Genomic DNA, 27,314 nt, shown 5'->3' with positions numbered 1-27,314 from the left:
GAGGTTACATTGAGTTTTATTTGAGAAAAGCAGCATTGCATCCTTTTTAAAAAGAAAAGGGGGTATTTAACATACGTAACTAAGGCATAATTTGCAAGGATACAACAGTACAGTGTGTATTGTAAACATTCAGCAGCAGCATTCCAAACAATGTGAATATGTTGTTCAGAGACATGGTAGTTGTTCTTCACTCTTCAAAATATTTAGCAAAAAACAAGTCCTGAATGACTTGGTAGAGAGAATTGTTTCGGAGGCTGTACACAGCCCGTTCAAACAGGTTTGTGATGCCTTCAAACACTCAGAAACATCACCAACCTAGATTCTGTTACTCTGCTGCTTTTGCTAGAAGTAAATGGTGTATTGGAGTCTTCAATAAAAAGTGAGTTGCAAAACTGAGAGGATATTTTTTCTGAAGTGACATTGTGGCCTTGGTTTGGAGAAGCTACTACAGCCATAAGGGCACCAGAAAACTTCTAACGGAAATGGAGTTGCTCAACACTCACTATTAACAACTGAGGGAATTCATGATTGAGTCCTTTGTGGTCTTAAAATGTCTTTTTTCTTTTCCACACAAAAGCCACATATCCTGCTTTTTTGCTGTCCAAAAACCCCCTCAAAGCCATTCAATTAAAAAAATAATAAATCAACCAAGTCTACACATCCACCACACAGATCTTTAAAACAAAACAAAACGTATAAAAAGAAAATAAATCCAGCAATTTATGTAGGGTTTCCTGCCTGAGCAGGGGGTTGGATTAGAAGACCTCCAAGGTCCCTTCCAACTCTGTTACTCTATTCTGATTCATGAAGTCCAGCATATTAAATTGAAGACACAAAAGAAAACAGATTTGACATTCGTAATAAAAGCAAATATTTTCTTAACAATAGACTAAATACATAAAAACCGTATCATGTCACTTTGGAAAATCTTAGCCAAGAAATCTTTAAAAACAAAAAAGTGCAATCTGTTAATTGCCCTTATTTTTTAAAAGTCATTAATTTTCTATTAAAAAGCATAATAAAAATGCATTTAATCACCATTCAAAACCATTTCTTTGCATTATAAAAATGCTACTGAACGGCAGTCCACCACTATAACCACTCAGGGAAGTGATCATTTGGGGGGTGAGCAAGGGCATATTAACATACCTTTTTATGGATTTGCCATTTTTGAATTGAGTTATGATCGAATATTTGAACTAGAGCTAATAACCCTTTTTAAAAAATCTCTTTCACATCAGTGGAACGGGATTATCAAGTATCAGCTCTTGTGTTCACAGTCTGAAATGTCAGTTTTAAGAATTAATTACTTTTCAAATCTGCTGTGAATGTTGTTTTTCAGCCTTTGCAAGATCTTATTCCAAAAGAAGCATATTAGCAGATGGTAATGAAAAATGCTGCATCCATCAAAGGCATTCTTTAAAAGTAAAGACGTCTATCTTCTGATCTTCAAGTACTGTAGCTTGCTAGGTTTTCAATGTTTTGGTAGCATAACAGATAACTGCACAGTATTCTGAAATACAAGAATCAGAACAAGGGTGGGGGTGAAATGCTACATTAAGAAGCAATTCTTTAAGGTTTGTAATTACTGTATTATACGAAGTTACGATCTAGTTAAATAAAAGCACTACAAATCAGCAACAGATTTTGGGTAAAAGATAACATTCAAAATATGCACAAAAATTATGGGGTACCAATTAGGAGCCTTAATTCACTTTAACCTAGAACCTGAAGGCTTTGTTGCTTGAATCCTGCTTTATACACAACAATATTAGTGTTTTACGTCATTATTACTATGAGTCAGAAACCAATACAGGTAGACCTCGACTTACAACAATTCATTTAGTGACCGATTGAAGTTAAGTGTTCAGCAACAGACATTTTTGGTCTTATATATGTTGATGGCAGCAAGACTACAGTATACACAAAAATGGAAAGACATTGTGACTCCCACCATGGATGAATGACTACAGAAGTTAATGAAGTTGGCAGAGATGGCTAAATTGACCCTTTTGATCAAAGAAAAGAATGCAAGTACTTTTGTTGCTACAGGGAAACCGCTTCTGGACTTTGTGCTTGAGGTGGGGAAAAAAATGAAAGTTTGATTTTGGGTTTTACTGATTGGATTGATTTGTTGCTATAGAAATGGCTAGTTTATTATGGAAAAGTGAAAAGTTGAGGTTCAATGTTAATGCTTTGTTCTACTGCAACGAGGAGTCGGACATCAATGCTTTTTCCCGCTTTTCTTCCTCCGCTCCTCCCTTTTCTTCCCTCTTCTCGCCCCCTCCTCCATGTCTTACTATTTGATTTTGTATTTTTGTATTTTATTCTATAATCTAAAATGTTTTTTTAAAGGAATTTTGGGCTCAACTGTGGTTGTATCTCGAGGACTATCTGTAAGGAAAGAGGTCAACTAAAGTGTGCTTTCTTCCTACAAAATATCATATTTTGTGTTCCAAATCTACAACATTTCTTCTTATCCAGGGGAGGAGATAAATATGAATCAAACTTGCCACTCTCTTTTTTCTAGAATACGGAAAGGAAACTTGAGATTTACCAAGTGTTGCTGAAGAACATCTTGGCATATCTTACCATTGGTTAACAACCTGGGATTAAAACATTAACAACATGTAAACCAGGGACGCAGTGGCTCAGTAGCTAATACACTGAGCTTTCAGTGGCTAAGATACTGAGCTTGTCGATCAGAAAGGTTGGCAGTTCAAATCCCTAGTGCCACATAACTGAGTGAGCTCCCATTACTTGTTCCAGTTTCTGCCAACCCAGCAGTTTGAAAACATGTAAAAATGCAAGTAGAAAAATAGGGACCACCTTTGGTGGGAAGTTAACAGCGCTCCGTGCGCCTTCTGTGTTCAATCATTCCAGCCACATGACCACGGAGATGTCTTCGGACAGTGCTGGCTCTTCAGCTTTGAAATAGAGATGAGCACTGCCCCCTAGAGTTGGGAACGACTAGCACATATGTGCAAGGGGAACCTTTACCTTTTAACATGTAAGAGACATAGTTTCCTTGTTTCTGGGCTAAAGAATGCACAGTTTAAGATTTACACAACTTTACTCTTGTATTTAAATATAGTTGATTGTTTGGACATTTGCTGCAAATAAAGCCAGGTTGAAGGATAACTGCCCAAAGAAGGGCTTAGATGATTTGGAAGTCACCTCACTAATTTTACTGTAGATTTGCCATCTATAAGATATGGATTGATTCCAGTTTTTATAGCCTTTGTCATGATCCAAATTCTCCAGGTGATTCCTTCAGTGTTGCAAGTGCCATCACAAGAGTTATCAAACTTTTGTAGCTATCACCTTCTAGAAGATGCGTCCCCAAACCCTGGGCTGTAGCCCACTACTGGACTGTGAGTCGTTCAGAACCAAGCTGTGGAAGTGGTGGGCGAATGTATGCATGCACCCCAACTTATGTGAGCAGCAGGTGCATGTGCCTTTTTCTTGGGTGGAACCATCCCCTCTATTCCCCCACACTGGTCCGCAAAGCCAGAAAAGTTGGGAGCTCTGTTCTAGAGAGCGTCTATTTCAGGGACTTTCAAACTTGGCAACTTTAAGACTTGTGGACTTCAATGCCTAGAATTGGCAAGCCAGTATGGCTGGCTGAGGAATTCCGAGAGTTGAAGTCCACAAGTTGCTAAGTTTTGAGACCCCTGAACTAATTCATGGAATGTCCTTCTTGGGCCTACAGTACAGAACTGGTGCCTAGTTGTATGCTTCTGGAATCAGTATTTACTTACCCAGACTCTTACTACTGTGGCTCTGAAATTCTTCAGCTCTCTGTTTCAGTGTTTAAACAAAAGTTCTTAATTATGATGTGAACACATGGGTGTGCATGCATGTAAGCATGGATTATAAGTATCTACTGCAAAATGTCCAGGATTTTAAAAACGTTTTCTGGGGAGTTAGAACATCAATATATTTCAAACTGTTTGACAATTGCAAAAACCAGAAGTCCAAGAATTGGTGGGAGTGGATGTCTGGATCACACAACTTATTTTTTTTAAAGTTGGAGTCTGAATATGTTAAGGCAGCTTCTTATTGATAATGCAAGGAAGTGCACCGTTGATGGGTGAGCAGATGAGCTCTATTTAATTTAAAGGTTCAAGTTCATTAAAAAAAACCTGTATATATCTGCCTCCAAATTAATAATTTGAATGTTTTGCTCTTAAAGAAGATTTAATTGGGCTGTTCTGGATTTTTAACTGTGTAACCAGAACTCTATAGCATGTTCTAAATGTTAGATTTTCTACATTTTATCAATCTTACCTATGTTACCACTGCAATGTTTTAATATTACAGGTAATTTATGACACAACCATTCATTTAGCGACTGTTTGAAATTTATGGTACTGAAACAAGTGATCTATGACCATTTTTCCACACTTATGACCACTGCAACATCCCCATAGTCATGTGATAAAATGTCATGTGATACTTGGCAACTGGTACATATTTATGATGGCTGCATTGTCTTGAGGTCATGTGATCACCTTTTGTGGCCTTCTGGTAAGCGAAGTCAATGGACAAGCCAGATTAAATGTGTTACTAACAACTGCAATGATTCACTTAGCAACTGTGGCAAGAAAGGTCATAAAATGGGAAAAAGTGCACTAAACAGCTATCTCACTTAGCAACAAGAATGTTGGGCTCCATTGTGGTTATAAGTTGAGGCCTACCTGTATTGTACCAACTGTAGTTAGTTTTTATGGCATTAGAGCTTTTCAATATAAATTCTACTTCCACTGGGGGGGGGGGAGGGTCAGTGGGACTGGAGCTTCCCTTATTAAAAGTATCCTGGAAACTTTTTAAAAAATAAGAAACACATATACTTAAATAATAAATTAAATACAAATATCAAATTACTTTCAAGTTCTGATGGGTTTCTGACCATTCCATGGATCCAATCTGAGGTATGGCAGTGAGTAGCAAACTAGTTGCTTTATTTGCGTTCTCCTTCAGTGTCTTTAGAACTCTGTCCACTGAGACCTACAAGAACAAGACAATCATTAGGCTTTCTTCATACACACACACACATATATACATACACATACATACATACATATGAGTGGATTACCATAGAAATTGAAATAGCCAACTAATCACTCAATCAATCCCTCTGTGTGTGTGCATGCGCGCAGAGGTTGAGTAGGTAGTAACTCGGCCGGACACTTGCTCGAACCGGTTCTATGCTCGGCGGCATCTTGATTTTTCTGTTCTGCACATGCGCAGAACAATCTTCATTGGAAAACTGTTACTTTTTCCTCCTTTTCTAATGTTCTGTGCATGCACAGACCTTTTAAGGTGCAAATGTGCATGTGCGCGGAACAAAAAAATGTGTGCGCCGAACCGGTAGTAATGCCGGCAGGAACCCACCCCTCTGTGTGTGGTGTGATTTGTACTAACAAAAGCACTCATGATTTGATCTTATTCCCATTTATATTAGAGTAAATCCCAATAAACAAAATATAGAGTGTAGAGATACAGAACAATAATGTCAAACATTAGGTATGCTCTAGTATAATTTCAACCAAAGCAATTCAGAAAAGTTTTCAGATAGATGCAGGCAAATGATCTTTATCACAATAACAAGTAACTTTATTATGAACATCCTCAGCAAGTTCCTTCTAAAGGAAAAACAAAACCTGCCTAATATATTAAGCACATTTAATAGAATTTTATTTAAAAAGTCAATAGCCACAGTAAAAAAAAAACCTAAATAGGATTAAGGTTAGGTAAAATGTAGTTCTGTGCACAAACACATATACCAGTAACTAATAAATAGTAGTCAGCACTGTCAAGAGTAGATATATTCATGAACTGGAATAGCCCATAGCAACAATCAGCCAATGGGACCTTGTGTGTGACTTAGTACTATAGATCTGAATCTGTGCTAAAGCTAAAAACTAGTCTGCTGCTGGAACTGAAACCAATCTTTCCTCTCTACCACGTTGAAAGAACCACTCTTGGTATTGTATATATGTCTCATGTGATACATTACATATAAAGAGAAGTTAATGAATCCTGCTGCATCAGTTACCTGTGTGTGCTTTCTGGATTTGATTTCTGCAACAAACTCAGACAAGCAGCATATAGTGGTTAGCATGGCCATGGACCAGGCAAAGTCAGATTCAAATGTACCCTCAAGTACAAAAGTTTTCCAGGAGACTTTGCATCAGTCACTCTCTCTGAGCCCAGCCTACCTCAAAGGGCCATTGAAATGGGGATAAAATAGGAAGGAACACCACATACTCCATAAAGCTCTAGTGATGCAGTGGTTAGAATGCAGTATTGCAGGCTAACTCACTGCTCACTGCCAGGAGTTTGATCCAGACCAGCTCAAGGTTGACTCAGTTTTCTATTCTTCTGAGGTTGGTAAAGTGAGGATCCAGATTGTTGGGGGCAATATGCTGACTCTGTAAACAATTTAGAGAGGGCTGTAATTTTCAATTTTTCATTAACAGATTTCTTAAATGGAACTCAACATGGAACCCACTTACAATTTTAGCACATTTAAGCTCTTTACTATATTCTATATAAGAGCCAAGGTGGCGCAGTGGTTAAAAGCAGCACTGCAGGCTACTGCTAGATCAGCAGGTCAGCGGTTCAAATCTCACCGGCTCAGGGTTGACTCAGCCTTCCATCCTTCCGAGGTGGGTAAAATGAGGACCCAGATTGTTGGGGGCAATATGCTGACTCTCTGTAAACCGCTTAGAGAGGCCTGAAAGGCCTATGAAGCGGTATATAAGTCTACTGCTATTGCTACTGCTATTCTACTAAGAACCCTACAAAATAGTCCATGTTATCATTATATTACAAGTATGAGGTTGACAATAATTTGCCCATGTCACTTTACCAGTGAAATTATTTCAAAATAAATAGCTGTGTTAGTAAAAATATTAGTATGGTAAGGACCCCAACCTCACCCATGTGAACTCTTAAAGGCTGACAAATTTACATGAGAATATTTTTTAAACAAATAAAAAAAAAGGACTTCATCAGTGATCTGCAGATACATGTACCCACAAAATGATCACAGGAAAACAAAGTGTAGAAAATACAGGCAGTGATCATCATATTACGGTATTAACTCTGGACATGACCAAAACAGTGTATGTAGACTACTCAAATTTCCTGGCACTGAGTACTGAGGAGATAAAATTAAACTGCTTTCCAAGTTGCAATTCAGCACTTTCATACTCTCCTCCAAATTTAATTTCAGCTGTGAAAAAGACTGATTGCCTAAAATTATCTACAACTGTTTGAGAGAGCTGAGAGTGATACAAAGTTTTAGAGTTCGGAATACTCCTAGTCAGTTTGTAATTCCATTTCCATTGATTTTTCATTTCTGTTCCCCTAACAGAAGGTGTGTATTCTGCAGCCAATTTTTCCTTGGATATTTTGTGTGTGTGTGTGTGTGTGTGTGTGTGTGTGTTTAAATCATCCTCACACTCACAAGTATTTTTCTTTCTGGATTATTTGTACTTTTGTGAACAGAAGGATTCTGTTAATACCACCTTCCTGTATGTGGTGTGGGCAAACCTTCTTTGGCTGCAACTGCACCTATGCCTGCAACTAGCACACCTAAGGCATTCCAAATAATGCTGAACTACAATTCCAAACATCCATCACCACTGTATGTAAAACATCTAACGTTCTATAGACCAGGGGTCCCCAACTCTTGGTCCGCAACCCAGTGTCGGGCTGCAGTCCATTTGGAACTGGGCTGCAGAAGTAGTGGGTGAGTATGCACGTGTGCAAAGTTGCATTTGTGAAAGCAGCGTGCACACCCCACCCCCTCTCTTCCAGTGTCTTCACCAGACCACAGAGCTGGAAAGGTTGGAGACTTGCTATAGACCAGTGATGGCAAATCTTTTCGGCAGCGAGTGCCAAAAAGGGAGCATGTATGAGCTTGAGCTTGTCTGGGCCGCAACCAGGAAGAGCAGTTGCCCTAAAATGAACTTCCGGGTTTACGGTGCATGCATGCGCACTGGCCAGCAAGTCCTCTGGTTACTGCTGTGCATGCACACATGACAATCAGCTGGCCAGGGTCCATGCTCACGCCAGAAAACGGAAGACCAGTTCTTCCAGGTTCCGGTACTGCCGCATGCATGAAGGCCAGCTGATTGTTGTGCGGTGCCGGAAACCCAGAAGAGGAATGGCCGGTACTGCGCATGCCAGGCAACATGGCTCTATGTGTTACTTTGCGCACGTGTGCCATAGGTTCGCCATCACAGCTATAGACCGTATATCCCTGAGCAAGCAATCAGAGTATCTAGGAATGTATCTCTCAAGCAGCAAGGCTCATTGGCAAACATTTGTGTTCAAAATATAGCAACCTCTCTTTGATTGTGAATTTCCTTTACATACATGTGCAGCCAATTAAACATAGTATCCATTCAAGCAACAGTAACAACAGTGAACAGCTATTGTTAGGGCGTTAGATCAGGGTCAAAAAATACACACTCAACCATAGAAGTTCACTGAGTGATATCCAGGTCATTTATTATCTCTTATCCCAACGTATCTCCTAGGTTTATTGAGTGAAGGCATAGAAGTAGCCCTTGAGTTACAATAGTTCATTTAGTGACTTGGAAATCCAGAGACTTGGCAACAACTGACTCAAATTTATGACCTTTGCTGTGTCCCGGGTCATATGATCATCTTTTGTGACCTCCTGTCAAGCAAAGTCAATGGGGAAGCCAGATTCCCTTTACAGTTGTTACTAACTTAACAACTGCAGCGATTTAACAACTATGGCAAGAAAGGTCGTAAAACGGGGCCAAATTCACTTTACAACCATCTCGCTTAGCAACAGAGATTTTGGGTGAGGACTACCTATTTTGCTGAATTTACCATAAATAAAAGAAAGCTAAGGTTTTCCCCATCCAATAACTAGAGTGGATTGGCAAGTGAGTTGGTCTTACACTTGCTGGAGTAAAGCTTTGGATAAAAACAGCTGTTGAAATAAAAAAAGTGAACATGTGATGCTAATGGATGGTAATGGCGCTACTGCTGGAAAATTGCCTTTAAAAATTAACCTCAAGATTAACTGCTCCTGGAAGGTGCTGTTCCCCTGAGGGATTTGTATGCTATTTAATAATCCTTTATTTAATAAAGACCTCATACTCTCTTGCCTTTTCTGTTATTCTCTCATCTCATTTCCCTCCAGGTTTGTTCCTTTCTTCCTTGGTGCAATTAATGTTTTCATTTCCCCCCTCTAATTTTGACCATGTTTTTCTGCATGTGCTTGTTTATTTAAATGTACGAAAGCAACCTGTGTATTATTTATGAAATTTATCTGACGGTCTGAAACCAACTGGATTCTAGGCAGCATCCAGAATGTATGAACACAACACAACACACACACACTATATGTTAAATAAATAGCACATTACTAAAAGCAGAACACAAAAAAAATATGGTGTAAGAAGGCAAACAGTAAATAAGAATAATTACAAAGGTCTTCTGGAACAACCATGTTTTCATCTACTTGTAAAAGAACATGAGGATGGAGCCATACAGGCTTCAGATGGCAAGTTGTTTCACAGCAAGGGAGCAGCTATTGAGAAGGCCTCCAGTCAAAGCAGCAAGCTTATTGCATACACAGACTGAATTATAAAATTAACTGAACATACAGAAATGGCAAATCTGACCAATGGTGAATCTGACCAATCAGGGAAAAAACAGCATAACCTTTATTGTCTTTTTGTTGAAGGAGGAAAAAACTGAACTGATAGTTTGGGAATTAAAAAGGGCCAGAGGATGGGAAGAAGTGTAAGATGGTAATGACTTATAAAGGGTGGAAAGCATAACTAAATGTTTTCTTTCCGTTCCCTTTTTTTTCTTACTACCGTATTTTTCATAAGATGCACCTTTTTCCCTCAAAAAAGAGGCTGAAAATCTGAATATAGCATTTTTTTTTGCCTCCTGAAACCCACCCCCCCCTTCACCAAAATGGCCGTGCATAGCCTTTAGGAGGCTTTCAGAGTGCTCCTGGGGGCTGGGAACGACAGAAATGAGTGAAGAACAGGCCGTTTTTTGCTCACCCCCCCCCCCCTCGGACACTCTATAAGCCTCCTAGAGGCTATGCATGCCATTTTTTTTTGACAAAAAAATTGGGCCCGTTTTTGTGAAAAACGAGCTGTTTTTGGGAGGTCTGCAGAGTGAAAAAATGTTGTTGTTTTTTTAATTTGCCTCTTCAAAATCTTGGTGCATCTTATACTCTAAAAATACGGTATCTTTGGTTTGTACACTTTTAACGTATTCACACATGCACACTGCTCTTTTCTGGCTGTGTAGTTTGTAGCAAGCATACATACACAAATACAATGTACAAGACATGCATACATTATTTACAAATATGTCATATGCATTCATTTCTTCTCACATCTGGAAAACTGAAGGTTGACGTGTGGGGAAAAAACTGAGCCCCACACAGATTGTCAGCATTTGTAATTTTTCCATCAGTTTTTTTTTTTTTTTGAGAGAGAGACTCATATAAAAAGTGATATACAGAAAATAAATAGCTCCGCCAAGCTATTTGGCAAGTAGCATCGTTCCAATTTTCTTGTTTATGCTAAGCGCATACCCCCAAGGAAAACAGCAACTTTCACTCACCGTTTCCTCATGTTCTTTCCAGCAGTCGTAATCTGTTGCCATAGCAATACTCGCATAGCAGATTCCCGCCTCCTTTGCCAGAATGACTTCTGGGACTGTCGTCATATTGATAACATCAGCTCCCCAGCTGCGAAACATCAAGCTTTCAGCCCGAGAACTAAAACGTGGTCCCTCGACTGTAATTACTGTTCCTTTTGAGTGACACTTGATTCCAAGCTTTTTGGCAACATCCAGAAGAACCTGAAATCAAGGGAGATAAAAAGCCACCCTACTTTATTCCTCTGGTGTGTCATTTGAGTCCCCTCCAAATATTAACTAATATCTCATGAGGAATATCAAGGTCATCTCTATTATCTCAATTTTTTCCTGGACCTGTAATGAAGTTCAAGTACAAAGTACTTTGAGAACAACAACAAAAAATTCATTAACTTAATAGATTAACGCTTTAAAAAGAAGTTATTGCTTTATTTATCCTGGGAACATACTTGGTTTTCTGTCAAGCCAATAGCAGCCTCATCTGACCTGGAAATGATATGCTAGGAAATAGAATAATCAAGAGGCTAAGGCTAAGAAAAAAAAGGGAAGTTGATATTTAATTGAAATGTGAGCATTATTCCCCATTCTTCCATTTCTGCTGCTTTGAGAATTTGAGGTAGATAAAATTGGAAGGATGCTGGGCACACACGGCAGGCCCTTGGGGCCCATTGTTATCATGAAGGTTCAGGTAACATAACCCCCAAATCTAAATCATCAATATATATCACTTCATAGATTTCTTCAAGGAAATGCAATTCTTATGTTATTTTTATTTCATAGCTCAAACATATTTGTAAATCATATTGCCACATGCTGAAAATCTAAACATGGATGGATATATCCACTGTTTGCTTTATAGCAGTTGATGGCGTAAGCCAGGGTAAGGCAACCCCCTCACCACCTCACAATTCTGACAAAATTTGGATTCTAAAAGAGGAAAGATTAAAATATCTGTTCTCTCCCTACTTGCTTCCTTCCCTCCTAACTTATATCATAGCCATTGATGTTTCTGCAAGGCTATTTCTTCAAGGCTGAGGATCAGCTTGTTCTCAGTGCTTAAGGCCTTATATTGGATGCTCTGATTTCTGTATGGAAAATGTCCTATGGCTAACCTGCCTTTCATTTCCTAAGACTCATTCTTGCAAGGCTTAAGACCACAGACTCCTTTTAGTACAGGATAGCAAATTCAACGCTTTGGCTTCTATCCCAAGCGTTTTCCATGTCTTTCCAAGAGATTTTTGGATTTTGCAGAAAAAAGGCAGCACCTGCAATGTTGGCAAATCCCTACTTTAGTCACCTCCCATCTTGACTACTGTGCTCTTCATGGGGCTGCTCTTGAAAAGCATCCGGAAGCTCCAGTTGGTGCAAAATGCAGCAGCCCACATGGTTTTGTGGAGTGCAATTCAAGGTGCTAGTTGTCACCTTTAAAGCCCTTCATAGCTTGTGACCAGGTTATCTGAGGGACTCTCTCTTGCCCATCACATCCTCCCTGACCCGCTAGAGCGGGGAGACAAGGAATATTGTGGGTCCCATTCCCTAAGGAGGTACATCTGGCGGGACTCAGAAGGCCTTTTCCATGCTGTCCTCTCCCCGAACATCATCCCTCTAGAAATTAGACTAGCCCCCACTCTGACATTCTTTTGGAAGGCCCTGAAGAGGCCTGGGGAACCCAGAGCAGGATGGAGCCCATTAAATAGTTGGTATGAGTGAGTGTGTGTTGACGCCAGGGTGGGGGTTATTTTATTATTTTTATTTCTTATTATTATTTTCTTTTATATTGTGTTTTTATTTCCTGTAAGCCGTCTTTTGTCACAAAGAGTGAGAAGGCAGCAATATAAATTTTCCAAATCAATCAATCAAGGTAGGCAAATGGGGAAGAGACAGGGAGAACTATAGTCATAGAGACCTTGGGGAATCTTACATTACTTACTGCAATATTTCTCAATCATGTGGGATAGTTGGGCAGTCAGTAATTTCTAGGTCAGTGTTTCTTAACTTTGACACCTTTAAGATATGTGGACTTCAACTCCCAGAATTCCCCAGTCAGCATGTAAGCGAGGGTGTTCTGGGAGCTGAAGTCCACACATCTTAAAGGTGTCGAGGTTGAGAAACACTGACCTAAAGATTACTGACTGCCCAACTATCTCACTGCTATAATTTTTGACATGACAAATAACTAAAGGGAGAACCAGCTTTAGTGCAATTTTCAATCATATGCAAGATGATAAGATAATTCATCTAGCACGATTACATACAGCAAAGAAGGGGGGCTATATGTGTTATCTAGTATCCATCTAACTGCATATATTAGTAGCAGACTGGTAGGAAAATGGTGGGAAAATATTCATTGCTCAATCACAGATTGGATCCTATACAGGTAGTCCTCAACTTACGAACACATTTGAGCCCAACATTTTTGTTGTGAGACAGCTGCTTAGGTAATTTCCCCCATTTTACAACCTTTTTTGCCACAGCTAAATAAATCTCTGTAGCTGTTAAGTTAGTGACACTGTTATACAGTGAATCCAGCTTCCCCATTGACTTTGGTTGCCAGAAGGCTGCAAAAGGTGATCACATGACCTTGGGACACTGCAACCGTCATAAATAACTCAGTTGACAAGCATTTGAATTTTGATTGCGTGACCATGGCGATGTTGCAACAGTCATAAGTATGAAAAACAATCATAGGTCACTCAGGCTGTTTTAACAGAATGGTTTGAATGGTTACTAAACAAATGGTGGTAAGTTGAGGATGACCTGGACTAACATCCATAATATAAGATTTACTAACTTCTCTTGTTTTGGCACAGAAAGGTTCTGCCATAGAAACATGGCACACTCCTGGGAGGCAGGAATTAGACCCGTCATAAAAAGTGAGATGCCTTTTTGTTGTCCTGCAAAGAAAAAACAACAACACTAATCAGTGAAGACGATGTAAATCATGCATGTCCATCCTTTTGGCTTGCCTTGATTGAACAGGGATTGTCTTGGGCTGCATCTAAAATATATAATATAGCTAATGTATGATGACATAAATCACATACCCTGTTATCCTGAAAATAAGCTCTCCCTGGATAAAAAGCCCAATCGGGCTTTTGAGTGCATGCGCTAAAATAAGCCCTTCCCTGAAAATAAGCCCTCCCCAAAAATATTGCAACACAGCAGCAGCCATGAGTTGACCATGCTTGCCGCCTCCTGCACCTCAAAAATAATAAGACCTCCCTGAAAATAAGGCCGTGCTTATTTCAGGGGGCAAAAGAAAATAAGACCCTGTCTTATTTTCGGGGAAACATGGTAATAATGTTAAGAGTTTAGGATCTTGTGGCTTCCCCACTAGATTTGGCTTTTTAGAAGGTTACAAAAGGGGACACTGCAACCGTCATAAATATGAACCAGTTGCCAAGCATCTGAATTTTAATCATGTGACCATGGGGATGCTACAATGGGCGTAAGTGTGAAAAACGGTCATAAGTCACTTTTTGTCGCTTCAAACAATCACTAAACTGTCAAGGTCTACCTGTATCCTTAAGGTTAGAAGAAATAATATTGTCATAGGCAAATTAATGCGAACCAGGGCAAACAGTACTTTCCAACTGAAACCAGACATTATGGAAACAAAACATACCCACATCCTTCCAGTTGGGAAGATTGTAATAACAGGTGTTTTTCCTCCCTAAATTATACTGGACAACCACAGTAACAGAATTATAGTTTCTTCTAGGGGAAAAATGAAATATACATTCGGACACACAATTAGAAAGAGGCCTTAAATAGAAACGAAACCATCATCTTAACTGATGCTTAGACGACCAGAAGAAAAAAATATGGAAAGAAACAAAATGCTTTTCAATTTGTAAAACAAAACCGGCAAGAAAAACATGAAGACTTTGTTGTGCCTTAAAATGCACAAAGAATGCTATTTGGTCAGCAAAATTCAGCTGAAAACATTTGTGAACATACATAGCAAATGGACGGGCGGGGGGGGGGGGGAAGAGTAAAGCTAAAAATAGCCTCAATGCACTCCTGCCAACTTCAACTCAAACCAACCCTGTCAGCACTACCAAAGAACGGGAAGAGTTGTTAAATCCAAACATCTGGAAGGGATCAGGTGGCCGCTCATAATGCAATCTATAGGGAATGAACAGGAACATCTGCCACTCCTGCCAATAAGATATGGCCTCTTGACAAATGACTCTGCTAAATGAGTAAGAAACACATTTCAATAGCTTTGCTGCAAAGTTCTTAGCAACTATGAGGCATATGAGAAATATGCAGGCTTGCAACAGAATGATAAGACCACTCCAATGGGATAGAACTCCCAGAATTCTCTGGCAATGGCCGTAATGACTAGGATTCTGGGAATTGCAGTTCTAACATGGGGTGGGCATTAGGGAGGAGTCACAATGTACAGCTGCAGCATTGACAACAGGACTGTGGGACAGGGGAATGAAGATACCACCATACTTCATGCAACAAAAAAATAATGCGATGCAGTGCTTATTTTATTAATAAAGCTGCATAAATCTTGCTGTGACAATAAACGAATTCAATTACAGCTACTCTTGGATTACAGCCTTCTTCAGCAGCTAGCATTTATTCTGGGAATCAATTATTTCAGCTCATGGTTTGATTTTCAAGAAGCCAAAGTTAGACTATATTGCCAAAAGTATTCACTCACCCATCCAAATAATCAGAACCAATTGTGAGCGAATACCTTTGGCAATATAGTGTATGTTTAAATCAGTTGCTCGCATGTGGCTCAAGAACTCTGCTTAGATTTCTTGTGATGGGATGTGTACTTTTAAACTAGAATCCCATCAACTTCCCTTCAAAATGTAGCCTTTGGAGGAGCAGTTGAAAAAAGAAAACTATCGCAAATGTTAACTTTTAGAAACAGGATTTTAAAATTGGATATTATGAAGTCTAGCCATTATAAACAGTTCTGCCAGCTATAGGTAGCCTTCGACCTCCAACCACAACTGAGCCAAAATTTCTGTTGTTAAGTGAGTTTTGCCCCATTTTACTATCTTTCTTGCCACAGTTGTTGAGTGAATCACTGCAGTTGTTAATTTAGTAACAACAGTTGTTAAGTGAATCTGTTCTTCCCACTGACTTTGTCAGAAGGTTGTAAAAGGTGATCACATGACCCCTGGGACACTGCAGTGGTCATAAATATGAGTCAATTGCCAAACATCTGAATTTTAATCATATGAACATGGAGATAATGCAATAGTTCTAAGTGTGAAAAACAATATGTCACTTTTTCAGTGCCTTTGTAACTTCAAATGTTCACTAAATAAACTGTTGTAAATTGAGGATTACCTGTATTTTAATACCCGGAAACTTATTCAATTCATTTCTTCCAACCAAAATCTCAGCCAAGTTGACATCCCAAATCAATTTTTTTTGGGTGGGGTGGGGACGACGACAGATTCACTAAACAACTGCAGCAATTTGCTTAACAACGGTGGCAAACGGTTAGCAACAAAAACTCTGGGCTCTGTTGCCATAAGTCAAGGACTATCTATATTAGTAGGATAAGGAGATAGGATTGTTTGGGGATATAAGATGCCAGGCTTTCAGAAGAAAGGATGCAGAAAATATGACAGATGGTGATGGAAAGGTCTATGAAGGGGAAGGTGTAGTAATGGACTACAACGAAGCACAGTACGTTCCCAGGAAGGAGAGACCACATTCCAAGGAGGGGCGAGTGAGACCAGAGACAACACAGTCTGGATTTGGATTGAAAAAAGAGGAAGAGATTTAAGACAGCCACAGCCTAGACCTGTGATGGCGAACCTATGGCACGTGTACCACAGGTGGCATGCAGAGCCCTCTCTATGGGCGCACGAGCTGTCACCCAACTCAGCTCCACCGCGCATGCGCCTCCCGCCAGCCAGCTAGTTTTCATGTCTCTGATGCGCATGTGTGGGGCGCATGTGCAGGGGTCACACGCGCATACGCAGGGATCTGGTTGTGTGAGGGTGGGTCGCGTGTGCATGTGTGGGGGGTTCGGGGTGTGGGGGCTGCATTCATTGTATTATGGGTGTGTGCGCATGCTTTCGGCATGCAATGACAAAAAGGTTAGCCATCACTGGCCTAGACTCTCCCAGGGTAGCTCCTTTGAGGAGAGGCTAGGGAATGGCTGTTCTAAATCTCTTCTTCTTTCTTCAATGCAGTTCCAGCCTGTGTTGTTCTCTGGCCTCGCTCCCCCTCCCCCTGCCAGAATGTGTCTCCTCCTTCTTGGGAACCTACCACTTCACTGTAGTCCATCACAACACCTCTCCCTTCACAGACACAATCCATCACTATACCTTTAGTCTGGTAAGATTCTGTCTATATGATGTAAGAAAATAAAGACCTGATGTTTGGTTTGATTGTTCTATGACTATGTCATTCTTGGGATGAGCCGGACAGAGAGGTTTGGGTATGTGAACTGCAGGAAACATGAATTGGGTCTATGGGCAATGGTGGAAGAAATCAGGCACTAAGGACTGACTGTAGAGCTGGGCTTTTATAATAGAATAGTTCATTTTATAAAAACATTCAAGATCCATTCCAGTTTCTTTAATAAATACTGTATTTGTTTCTACCGAATAATAAATGAAATCTGACAAGTCAATTGCACTTTTCATTTTATTCCCCCCTTCTTGATGCTGTCTCCTCCAACAGTAATTCTTTTTGTGCAGAAGTAAAGGGAGGAAAAAGAGGCCAAGTGATGGTAACACCAAAATACATAGTTTGTATTGTGACTTGAATGCTGGTCTAACCTAGCTGAGAAAACTAGGCTAAAAAAAATGCAGAAATCTTTCCTTTCCTGTGCATCAGATATATTAAAAGCTAAACAGATAAACCTTAAAGAGACATATGACACATTTTTCTTGTGATTGGCTTAATAATAATTCATATTTTTTTATAAATTACATATATGAAAAATAGTAAATTAAGAAAAGTCAGGGTTTTTAAAAATAAATTGCATCTATGAACAACAGTAAATTAAAGAGTCAGTGTAAAACAGTGCAAAAAGAGGGGGACTGTCAATTTCCCAATTACTTTAAAAATCAATTCAAAACATCTTGATGCTTTTAAAGCTTCCAACCTCTCTCCCTGTGTTGTCCACCTACTCTCTCCTCCTAACCATAGATGTCTCTTGCTTCTCCACCCTTGTACTTTCCTTTTCTGCAAACTTGGCAGATGAGCTGGGCAAATCTCAGCAGAATAGACTTATCCAAGACATTTTGTTCTCTAAGAAGGAGAAAAAGACAATTGGATGCTATCTCCACCACAATGGAGAAAGACAAATAGTGCAATCTTTTTTCAACACTGCCAAAGGACAGAAGTCTTTCAATAAAGCAGGCAGCATGATGATTGTTTTTCTGGGGTGAGGTATCATCATATGGTGATATGGAGTAATGTATGGCAGTTTCTTAATCCCGAGATCTATCCTCCTCTTCCTGTACATACTTCTGCATAAGAGGTTGGCTTTCTTATTGGAATAAAACAATGCGCTTGCCATTACTGATTAAAAATAGTGCTTAATGCATTTGACAGAAGTGGATTTTTGGAATTATATCAAAGTAGCAGAATCTCTTGCCAAATTTGACTTGATTCTATTTCTGTTGGTTCTAACTCTATACAGAACCAGATTCCACCCCCCACTCTCCTTACCGGTCTATGAATTGGTCAATTATAACAAGATCTCCAGGCTGAATGTCTTCTCGTAATGAGCCACAGGCAGTAGTCACTAATAGATGAGTGCAACCTTCTTCTTTTAGTGCCCACATATTGGCACGGAAATTGATGTTTGTTGGCATGATAGAATGATGCCTCCCATGCCTAGGGAAAAAAAAAAGAGAAGGAATCTGGTTAAACCTAAAAACATAATATAACAATGAAGAATAATAAATGGGACAAGCTACTTGGGCAGTTAAATCTGCACTGCAATCAGGAAGCGGTTGCAAATCGTGATTTGCTCTGGCGCATTTCAGCTAAAGATGCTGAAGGTTTTTTTCAAGTTGAAGGTTCATAACTGATCTTTTTGAGCAACAGGACAATAGGCACATCCAGAAAGCGTAGTGGGATAGAAAAATTACAATTCACTTCATTGCAATTGCAATGAAAGTGATCATTTATTGAAATGATACCCCAGAGCACTTTTCTTAAGGGCTTTGAATTTCATTGGAGCTACAGATAATTTATCGCAACCTTATGCAAATGTGAGTTGAGGAGAATACTGGACACCAAGACCAGGGTGACAAGAAGTCAAACTGTGATCTAAACATGGTGGCCCCTTCTCAGAATCCCTCAACTATCTTATTAGTGCTTGATGATACAGCTACAATTTGAAGCACGGGGGAAAAAGCAGCTTTTTGAGTAAGCTAAAAGGAAAAGCTTCTAGATTGGTCAATCCAGAATCGTCCACATTATCTATATTACTCACCTTGTAGGCCAGATGAGCAGACATCAGCTGCAGGTCATGAGGTTCTTGGTTCATATATTAGATTTTGTTTAAAAAATGTGTTTGGACTAAGAGCCTTTATCATGCTTATACCCATAAGGGACTTTTTTTTCAGTCCTTAGGTTTCTCTATCCCAAATCACAGTTCATTTGGCAAGGAAGCTCATAAGAAAATGAAAAAAAATAAGTTAAGAAACTTAATCCATTCAATAAAGTAAAGCAAAGGTCTCCCCTATCCAGTCATGTCTGATTTTAGGGGGTGGTACTCATCTCTGTTCCTTAACCAAGGGAGCCACTGTTATCCGAAGACAATTTCCATGGTCCTGAGGCCAGCATGATTATATACTGAGAGGCATGGAACACTGTTACCTTCCCACCAAAGTGGTACCTATTTATCTATTTGCATCTTTTCAAACTGCTAAGTTGGCCGCAGCTGGGGCAAAGAATGGGAGCTCACCCTTCACGTGGCACTCAAGTCTTGGATTGTCAGCTTTCCAGCTGATAAGCTCAATGTCATTAACCATGGAGCCATTGTGTCTCAGTTCTATAAAGTATATAATCCTATATTTGGAAGAATTTCATGAGTAATTGATATAATCCTCAACCTCGAGATGGCCAATTTGTGGTGATTATGTAATTTCTTGTGAAAGTTGCTACTTCCCACCACCCATACTATGCCTTCTATCAGCTGCCTGATTGGTCAGCCTCTAGGACTGTGATGGCAAACCTATGGCAGGTGGCATGCAGAGCCCTCTATGCGGGCATGCGAGCTGTCACCCCAGCTCAGCTCCACCACGCATGCATGTATGCCTCCTGCCATCCAGCTGATTTTTGGGTCTGTGTCATGCATGTGAAGGGGTCAGGGTGCATGCAGGAGCTGCACACGCATGTGGGAGGGCAAAGGCATCATGTGCGCATGTGGGGGGATGGGGGTTGCGCATGCACACGCAGGGCACATTGCTTTATGGGTGCGGGTGCTTTCGGCACGCAACGACAAAAAGGTTAGCAAAACTGCTCTAGGAAGCAAGAAGAGATGATGGCACAAGGAAACTCTTGCAGAGCTCCTTAGTTACTTGCCAAACAGCTCTCAATCCAATTTGCATAGTTAGCAAGCTTCAAGGTTTGGCTTGATTATGATAAATGGCACATCACACTTTCTAATGCAACTCTAATTCATGTGTTTTAAAGGAATTTCCCATACCTGGATAGAAGCACACAGTCAACGTTTTTTATCTTTCCTGAAATCAGTGCATCTGATGGCTGGAATTAAAAACAACACACATTCAAATATATACTTCAGAATCATCATAAACCCCCCACCAACAAATTTAAAAAATCTGAATTGCCACTAATGCAGAATCGAAGTGGAAATCCATTATGCACTACAATCCTACACATTAAATCACATGCAGAAATACATCTCAATAAGTTGACAGACTTTGATGTACAAAAAACAACTGCGAAGTCATGTTGTACATTCTTCAGAATATTACAATTACAGCAGGGTTCCCCAACCCCCAGTCCACATCCTGGTGCTAAGCAGTAGCCCATTTGCAACTGGGCCATAGAACTGGTGTGCAAGCACGCAAGCACGCACGCACACACATGCATGCACAAAGCTGCATTTGTAGAAGTAGCATGCCCATGCACACGAAACCATCCCCTCTCCCCGCCACACCACCATCTCTGCCGAGCTGGAAAGGTTGGAGACAGCAGAATTACAAGATCGATAGCAACAGGCCACCAACCAGTAATGGCTATTCTGGGACCTGACTGCTTGGGTTTCTTAGTGAATGGTATGGGACTAATTCAAAGTACAGAACATTCCGGAAAGACAATTTTGCATCATCATTAAACAGCAGGATGAGCTCTGATTCTATGAGAAATATTCTATGAGGAGTAAATGTAATAAATCTGAAATCTATATGAAGTCACACTTTGTGAATACACCTACTCCACTAAATAGACCCCATTATGTACAAGCCTTTTTCATGTGTACATAAGGAGCTGAATTCGTGGACCCATAGCCAGCTGCCATGAAATCAGAGCCATTTGCCAGGAGATTAGAAATATATGGGCACCCGAAAAACACATGGTGGATATCATTCAGAGAACTATAATGTTTTATGAGGACTTCCTTATCTTTCTTCATTCAACCCTTGAAAATGTTAATCACGCTGTATTAAAAATCCAGTCAAGCTACAAAGGTATTGGATTTTTTTCCCTAGAAACCTATGAGGAATTCTTGGAAATATAGCACTATTTCAGGTGTTTTCCCTAACATACTATATACACGCATAAAAAAAAATGGCATTGTTACCTATACACACCTTTCCGAATGGTGTATCAATGTATTTCTCTGTTCGACCTTCTAATATCTCAGGATCATCCAGACCCGTCCCTCCGATAATTCCAATCTTCCAAAGAAGAAATACAGATTAGGAGACAATATAAAAGGATAAATTCTTCATGAATGTACCACTAACATCACAATTTCTTTATTGTTTTATTTATTTTGATATGGCTAGCTAACACATCTCTTTAGCCCAGTGTGGATAAAAATTGATGAGCTTTTTTTTAAATCAGATTTTTTAAATTTTTATTAAATTTATTTTAATAAAATGTGTTTGCAGTAAAATCTATCTAAAGATAGTTTTCTATTTAAGATACATTAATAATTTAGTTTATTCAGCAGGAAATGGAGCATGTAGTTATGTAGCATGCGGCTGTATATCCTGCAATATTGGAACTGTCAGTGAGTCAACAGCAAATAAGAGGGGGAGCTGCTGCGGGGCAGAGATGAGAGTTGCTCTTTAAAAATTATGATTTAAATCGAGTTGATTTAAATCAAGCCTTTTTACTAGTGATTTAAATTGTGATTTAAATCAAACCCACCCTGCTTTAGCCTTAAGCTACTCCCTTAATCACAATGCAGGACAGATGGGAAAAGTACTAGAAACAGATGGGCATCAAGAGTTTCTATACGACATTCTTGTCAAAACAGGCACGATATCAAAACCTCACTTCCTTTGTAAGCTGCCAGAAGCCCAGAAGAACAAATTGAACAACAACACTGAGAGGAACAGGCCTGCCCCCTTATTTCTTTTCTCGGTTCTAGATGACCCAATCAACCAATGCTGGTAATGTTTTCATCGAATGAACAGGATATCTCTGCTCTTAAAAACTGAAAAACTTCTAGAAGTGTCTAATGCAGTCTTCCCTAAACCAGACACATGCTAGATATGTAGACTTCAGTTCCCAAACATCCACACATCCCAGAAGCACCAAGTCTGGAGAAGGCTCTTATGTAACATTAGTGAAGTAGCTTCTGGATCTTTCTACTACATGAGATAGAATGGGCAACCCCAGACCATAGCATTTCACCTGTAGCTCAACTAGCTCTTTTGGCAAAGTTGATGTCTTAAACCTTATTAATTTCTTAAATTTATTTGCTGCCTATCTCACTATGGTGCTACTCTGAGCGGCTTACAATAATAAAGGAAGAAAATGAAAGGTGTGTAAACAGAAGAAAGTAAAAGAATAGAATAAAATAAACAGTGAAAAAGAAATACAATGAGAGTATTTCAATAAATTTGCCTCTTAACTGCCCCTCAAGAAAGCTAAAAACTCAACTTAAAATAAAACTTTTAAAAATCTAGGCCAAAATATTTATGTATATACCACCTTTATTATTTTTACAAATACTTCAAGATGGCGAACATAGCCAACATACCTTCCTTCTCCTATTTTCCCCACAACCACAACCTTGATCAAATCACTGGCACATGGCTACAACTTCCAAACCAAAGATTGTCCACTCATGTGATATGGAAATTATCCTCTATCACTGTGATGGCGAACCTATGGTACACGTGCTGGAAGTGGCACACAGAGCCATCTCTCCGGGCACGCAAGCTGTCACTGTTGCTCTTCCGGTTTCCGGCATGCTAGCTAGCTGATCTTAGCGTGCGCATGCATGCCAGAAACCGGAAGATCAGGTGGCCGGGGTGCGTGCGTGTGCTGGAAACTGGAACATCATTTTCTTGAAGCACACATGTGCACTGGGTGGCTGCTCTCCTGGTTTGGCACTCGGTGCCGAAAAGGTTCGCCAACACCACTCTATCACGTTGTTTCATCATTGACTCTGTATATTACTGGGATTCTCCACCATCCATGCTTCTCCAGAGAAGTACAGTCCACTTGTAGATTTACTTAGAACATAAGAGCAGTAAATAAACCATGTTTAAGGGAGGATAGGCTACTTTTTTCTAGACCCTGTGCAGAAGTTTAGGAATGGCAAGATTCCCTGAAACATTGCTTGAAAATCAAATTAGTAAAGAAGCCATTGACTGTGTTACAGATATTTTTAAAAAAAGCAAATCCCTATTTGATATTGATCCTACAGAAGTTTTTAAAATATCCTGTTCTATTTTTAACTATATGGTTTTATGACATTATATATAATTAGAATTTTTCTTTCATTAGCACAGAAGGCAAGATCTTTTGATATTTGCCATGGATTCTGTGTAACATCTTATTGCATAATGGGAATTTGATAATTAATGTGCTGATTGAACAAGAAATCCACAAAGCAATAGACAGAGGGGATAAGAATTATGTAAACTCATTCAAAATTCCCATGCAGTAGTTAATCTTTATGACATGAGCTTGGCAAAGTAATTGTTTTTCTGTTTTCTAAGGGTGAACCAGATATAACCAACTTTATTATGGAGTCTTACCCTCAAAAATATTTTCTAACATCACTGACTTAATCGCTTCCAGTTAATAGATAATACCATATAAGACACTCTGCATTTTGATCCCGGTAGTCCTCCACTTACAAGCATTTGTTTAGTGACCTACTGAAAAAGGTGACTTATGACAATTTTTCACCTTTTCCAACCACTGCAGCATCCCCATGATCAAATGATCACCATTTGTTAACTTTCCCAGCTGGATTTCAACAAGCAATGTCAACGGGGGAATCCAGATTTGCTTAACAACTGTGTGATTCACTTAACAACTTCAATGATTCAATTAACAACTGTGGCAAAATGGTCATAAAATGAGGCAAAGTTCACTTAACAACTGCTTTGCTTAGCAATGGAAATTTGTGGCCAATTGTGATCGTAAGGTAAGGACTACCTGTACTGTAAAGGGAGATAAGCCATGAAGCCCTATTTTAATCTATGGCAACTTCATGTTACAGTCTTATAAGAACATGGGTTGACAAATTTGTGTAATCTATGTTCTCCCATCCAAACCTCAAACTATGGATTGTTTGACTGATGAAACTACAGTTTGGCAAGGTGGACAACGCTCTCCAAAACGGTGTCTTTTGACTTCCTTGTAACATAAGACAGGCTAGGGGATTTCACTACTATAAACCACACACTTGCCTAACTAAATATATTTGTGTCTGATCACAAAAAACAAAAGGAAGAGACTATAGAGGCTTCCTTGGTGAATGAGAGAAGAAACTTCCTAACAGTGAAGACAATTAACCAGAACAGCTTGCCTTTAGAAGTTATGGGTGCTTCATCACTAAAAGTTTTTAAGAAGAGACTGAACAGTCAGTTGTCTGAAATGGTATAAGGAGGATGGACTAGAAGACCTCCAAGGTCCCTTCCAGCTCTATTCTGATTGATTGAAAAGTGAATTTTTGCTGGTAGCAACCTTGCACATTATGAAAAGCTAGTCAGGGTTGAACCTGGTTAAGATAGGGAAATATCAGTAGAGCCAATCTGGAAAATTAAATCATATACATATGTCAAAATAGACAAGAGATTTCCATGAAGGTACGTACCCAAGAAAATTACTTGGGTTTAGGCACATTTAGGTATAGGTGCTAGTTTTTGTTAAGTTTTTATGTATTGGTATAGCGATTTGTTTTTATTCAGATATGCTTTCTGCATCAGAAGAATGGCAGGAAAAAAATCAATTTCACAGGTAGGGCTTTGTTTCCACTGTACAGATAGCCCTCAACTTACAACCACAATCGAGGCCCAAAATTTAGGTTGCCAAGCGAGAAATTTGTTAAGGGAGTTCTGCCCCATTCCACGACTTGTATCGCCACATTTGTTAAGCAAATCACTGCAGTTGTTAAATTAGTAACATGGTTGTTAAGTGAATCTGGTTTCCTTGTTTGCATGTCAGAAGGTCGCCAAAAGGGGATCCCATTAGTCAAGGACAATGCAACCATCATAAACATGAATCAGTTTTCAGGAATGTGACCACAACAATCTGGCCGTAAGTCATTTTTTAATTGCCGTTGTAACTTTGGTCATTAAGTAAACTATTGAAAGTGGAGAACTACCCGTATTGCTTTCCAAGGTTTCCAAAAAAGCCTCCAGTTCAACGCTGGGTTGATCCCCAATTTCAGAGGTTGGGGGGCTCTCTGCCCGTTGCATTTTGCTTGAAGGAGGCAGGCAGGCAGTCCTACGATCTATCTCCTGCCTTTTCATCTGAAAATTTGGAGAAAATCCAGCCTAATAGCCGCAGAAGGATCAAAGGGGGTGGGGAAAGAGGTCGAATAAAGTCCAGCACATGCAGTGAAAAAGAGATTACAGGAGAAGGAGATCAACCGTGGCAAGCTTACAAACCCTTTTCGAAAACCGGATTTCTTGCCACAATCTCACTTCCCGGGATCGAGGCGCGCTCTCTTCCCCTTTTTCCAGCCCGCAGTAGCAACAAACGTTTACACAACTCATACCTGCGCGCTTTTGCTCTGCAGTAAATCTTCCAGCGTCCAGCCGGGCTTCCTCGGTTTGCAGCCCGGGACAGCCCGGGACAGCGGAAGCTTTCCACCCCCTGCCCCCACTTCCTCCCGCGCCGCCAGGTACCGCCGCCGGCGGAGATAAGCGCTGATTCTTAGGCCGGCCAAAAGGTGCGGGGAGTCGGTGTTCGGAGCTTCTCCCTCGTGCCGAGGCCTCTTTGCAGCGGCGAGCGAGCCCCGAGGAAAACCCCCCGTCTCCCGCGGTGGTGTGGTGGTGTTGAAGGTCCCCCCACCTCCTCCCCAAACGGAGAAAGCCGAGGGAGCGCGGAACCGGTTTTCCCCGCTTGACGAAAACAGCGGCAAAAGGCGCCTTACCTTCACGGCCGAGCAGACAGCGGCTGCAGCCATGTTCGCCTGAAGAAAGAGGAAGGAGGCGGTGCCGACTTCTCCGCCCAGGGATGGTCCCTCGTGCCGGGAGCCTGAAAATCTGGGAAAAAAATCCCAGTGTCTCGCCTTGCGCCGATATCGTTGCGCGAGTCCGTCCCCCGTCCTCCCTCCCCTCTTCCCGGTTTTTTTTTCTTCGGTGGTGGGGAATGGGCGGAGGTTTTGCAGCGCTTTATAAAAAGATTATTATTATTATTATTTGACGGAGCTCTCTTTGCTTTGCATTAGGCGTCCTCGCCAGGCCAAGCCAATTTCCAACCCCAGCACACGTTGAAAGCCGCCCAAGTGGGGGAAATCGATTTGGAAAAAGGAGGAAAAAATGTGATCGGGTGGACGTACCCTGGCTTTGATTTTCTGCTGAGCTCAGTTGGGACTCTGATCAAATCGGTGCCTAATCGGTTCCAGAGGGAAATAAAGAAATTCTCTCACAAATATGCGACGAAGATTCGGGGGGTTTAATCAAGACTTCTTTAGAGTGTCTTCTTTGATCAATGAATTTTATTCCTTTCAGGAATAAAATGAAGGGAAAGCTTATAAGCAAACAGAAGTTGGGACGTTGTACAGTGTTTATGGGCATCTCGGATAATCTAATATAATGTTTTAATTTGGTGGTGTGGAAGTCTGTTCTTAAAGTTCGTTTTATCACTGATAAATTATTTATCTTCTTGGGGGAAAAGAAGCATTAAACAGTCAAGGTTAATATTTGAATAGGAGAATCAAAAATCTCATGGTTCTAGCAGGAACTGAAAAATTCCAGAAGGTGGCAATAGCAACTATGATCATATTGTTGGAAGATAATTATTTAAAATAGAATGTGGGTTTTGGATGGAACAGCTAGGTGGCATCACTAACCTTGACTGATGTGAGATACTGAAAAGGATTGGATCTGGTTAGTATTTAGCTAGGAGATTACTAGGAAATTATTCTCCAATGTATGAGCAGCCTATTTTTTACGTAGAAACTGTATCGATCAAAACAACTGAACGATATATGTTGCCCATCACTCCCAAAATACAATACA

The 27,314-nt window shown here is 40.1% G+C and overlaps 1 protein-coding gene across 1 annotated transcript; it reads right to left on the bottom strand.

Annotated features, from left to right (window-relative positions):
* Window positions 1-26,350, bottom strand: MTAP (methylthioadenosine phosphorylase). Its single transcript, XM_087716119.1, has 8 exons — window positions 26,225-26,350; window positions 21,465-21,551; window positions 20,336-20,394; window positions 18,346-18,513; window positions 13,469-13,571; window positions 10,642-10,881; window positions 4,888-5,010; window positions 1-1,513 (listed from the first exon to the last, which is right to left on the bottom strand). The coding sequence occupies exons 1-8, from the start codon at window positions 26,255-26,257 to the stop codon at window positions 1,475-1,477; spliced, it is 852 nt and encodes a 283-aa protein (XP_087572245.1). The 5' UTR covers window positions 26,258-26,350; the 3' UTR covers window positions 1-1,474.
* Between the last annotated feature and the right edge of the window lie 964 nt (window positions 26,351-27,314).

This window comes from Thamnophis sirtalis, unplaced genomic scaffold (genome assembly GCF_051295495.1).
Source record: "Thamnophis sirtalis isolate CommonGarterSnake01/CBP01778 unplaced genomic scaffold, rThaSir2_p1.2 scaffold_5, whole genome shotgun sequence".
NCBI lineage: Eukaryota > Metazoa > Chordata > Lepidosauria > Squamata > Natricidae > Thamnophis > Thamnophis sirtalis.
This window is presented reverse-complemented; position numbering and strand designations above follow the sequence as displayed.

What these genes read in the sequence shown, in the direction of transcription:
- MTAP (XM_087716119.1), bottom strand. Translation starts at nt 26,257, where the DNA reads ATGGCTGCAGCCGCTGTCTGCTCGGCCGTGAAG. An exon ending in TTGATACACCATTCGGAAAG is followed by an intron (nt 20,395 to 21,464) that starts GTGTGTATAGGT and finishes TTTTAATTCCAG; the next exon opens with CCATCAGATGCACTGATTTC. An exon ending in AAACCCATCAGAACTTGAAA is followed by an intron (nt 1,514 to 4,887) that starts GTAATTTGATAT and finishes CTTGTATTTCAG; the next exon opens with AATACTGTGCAGTTATCTGT.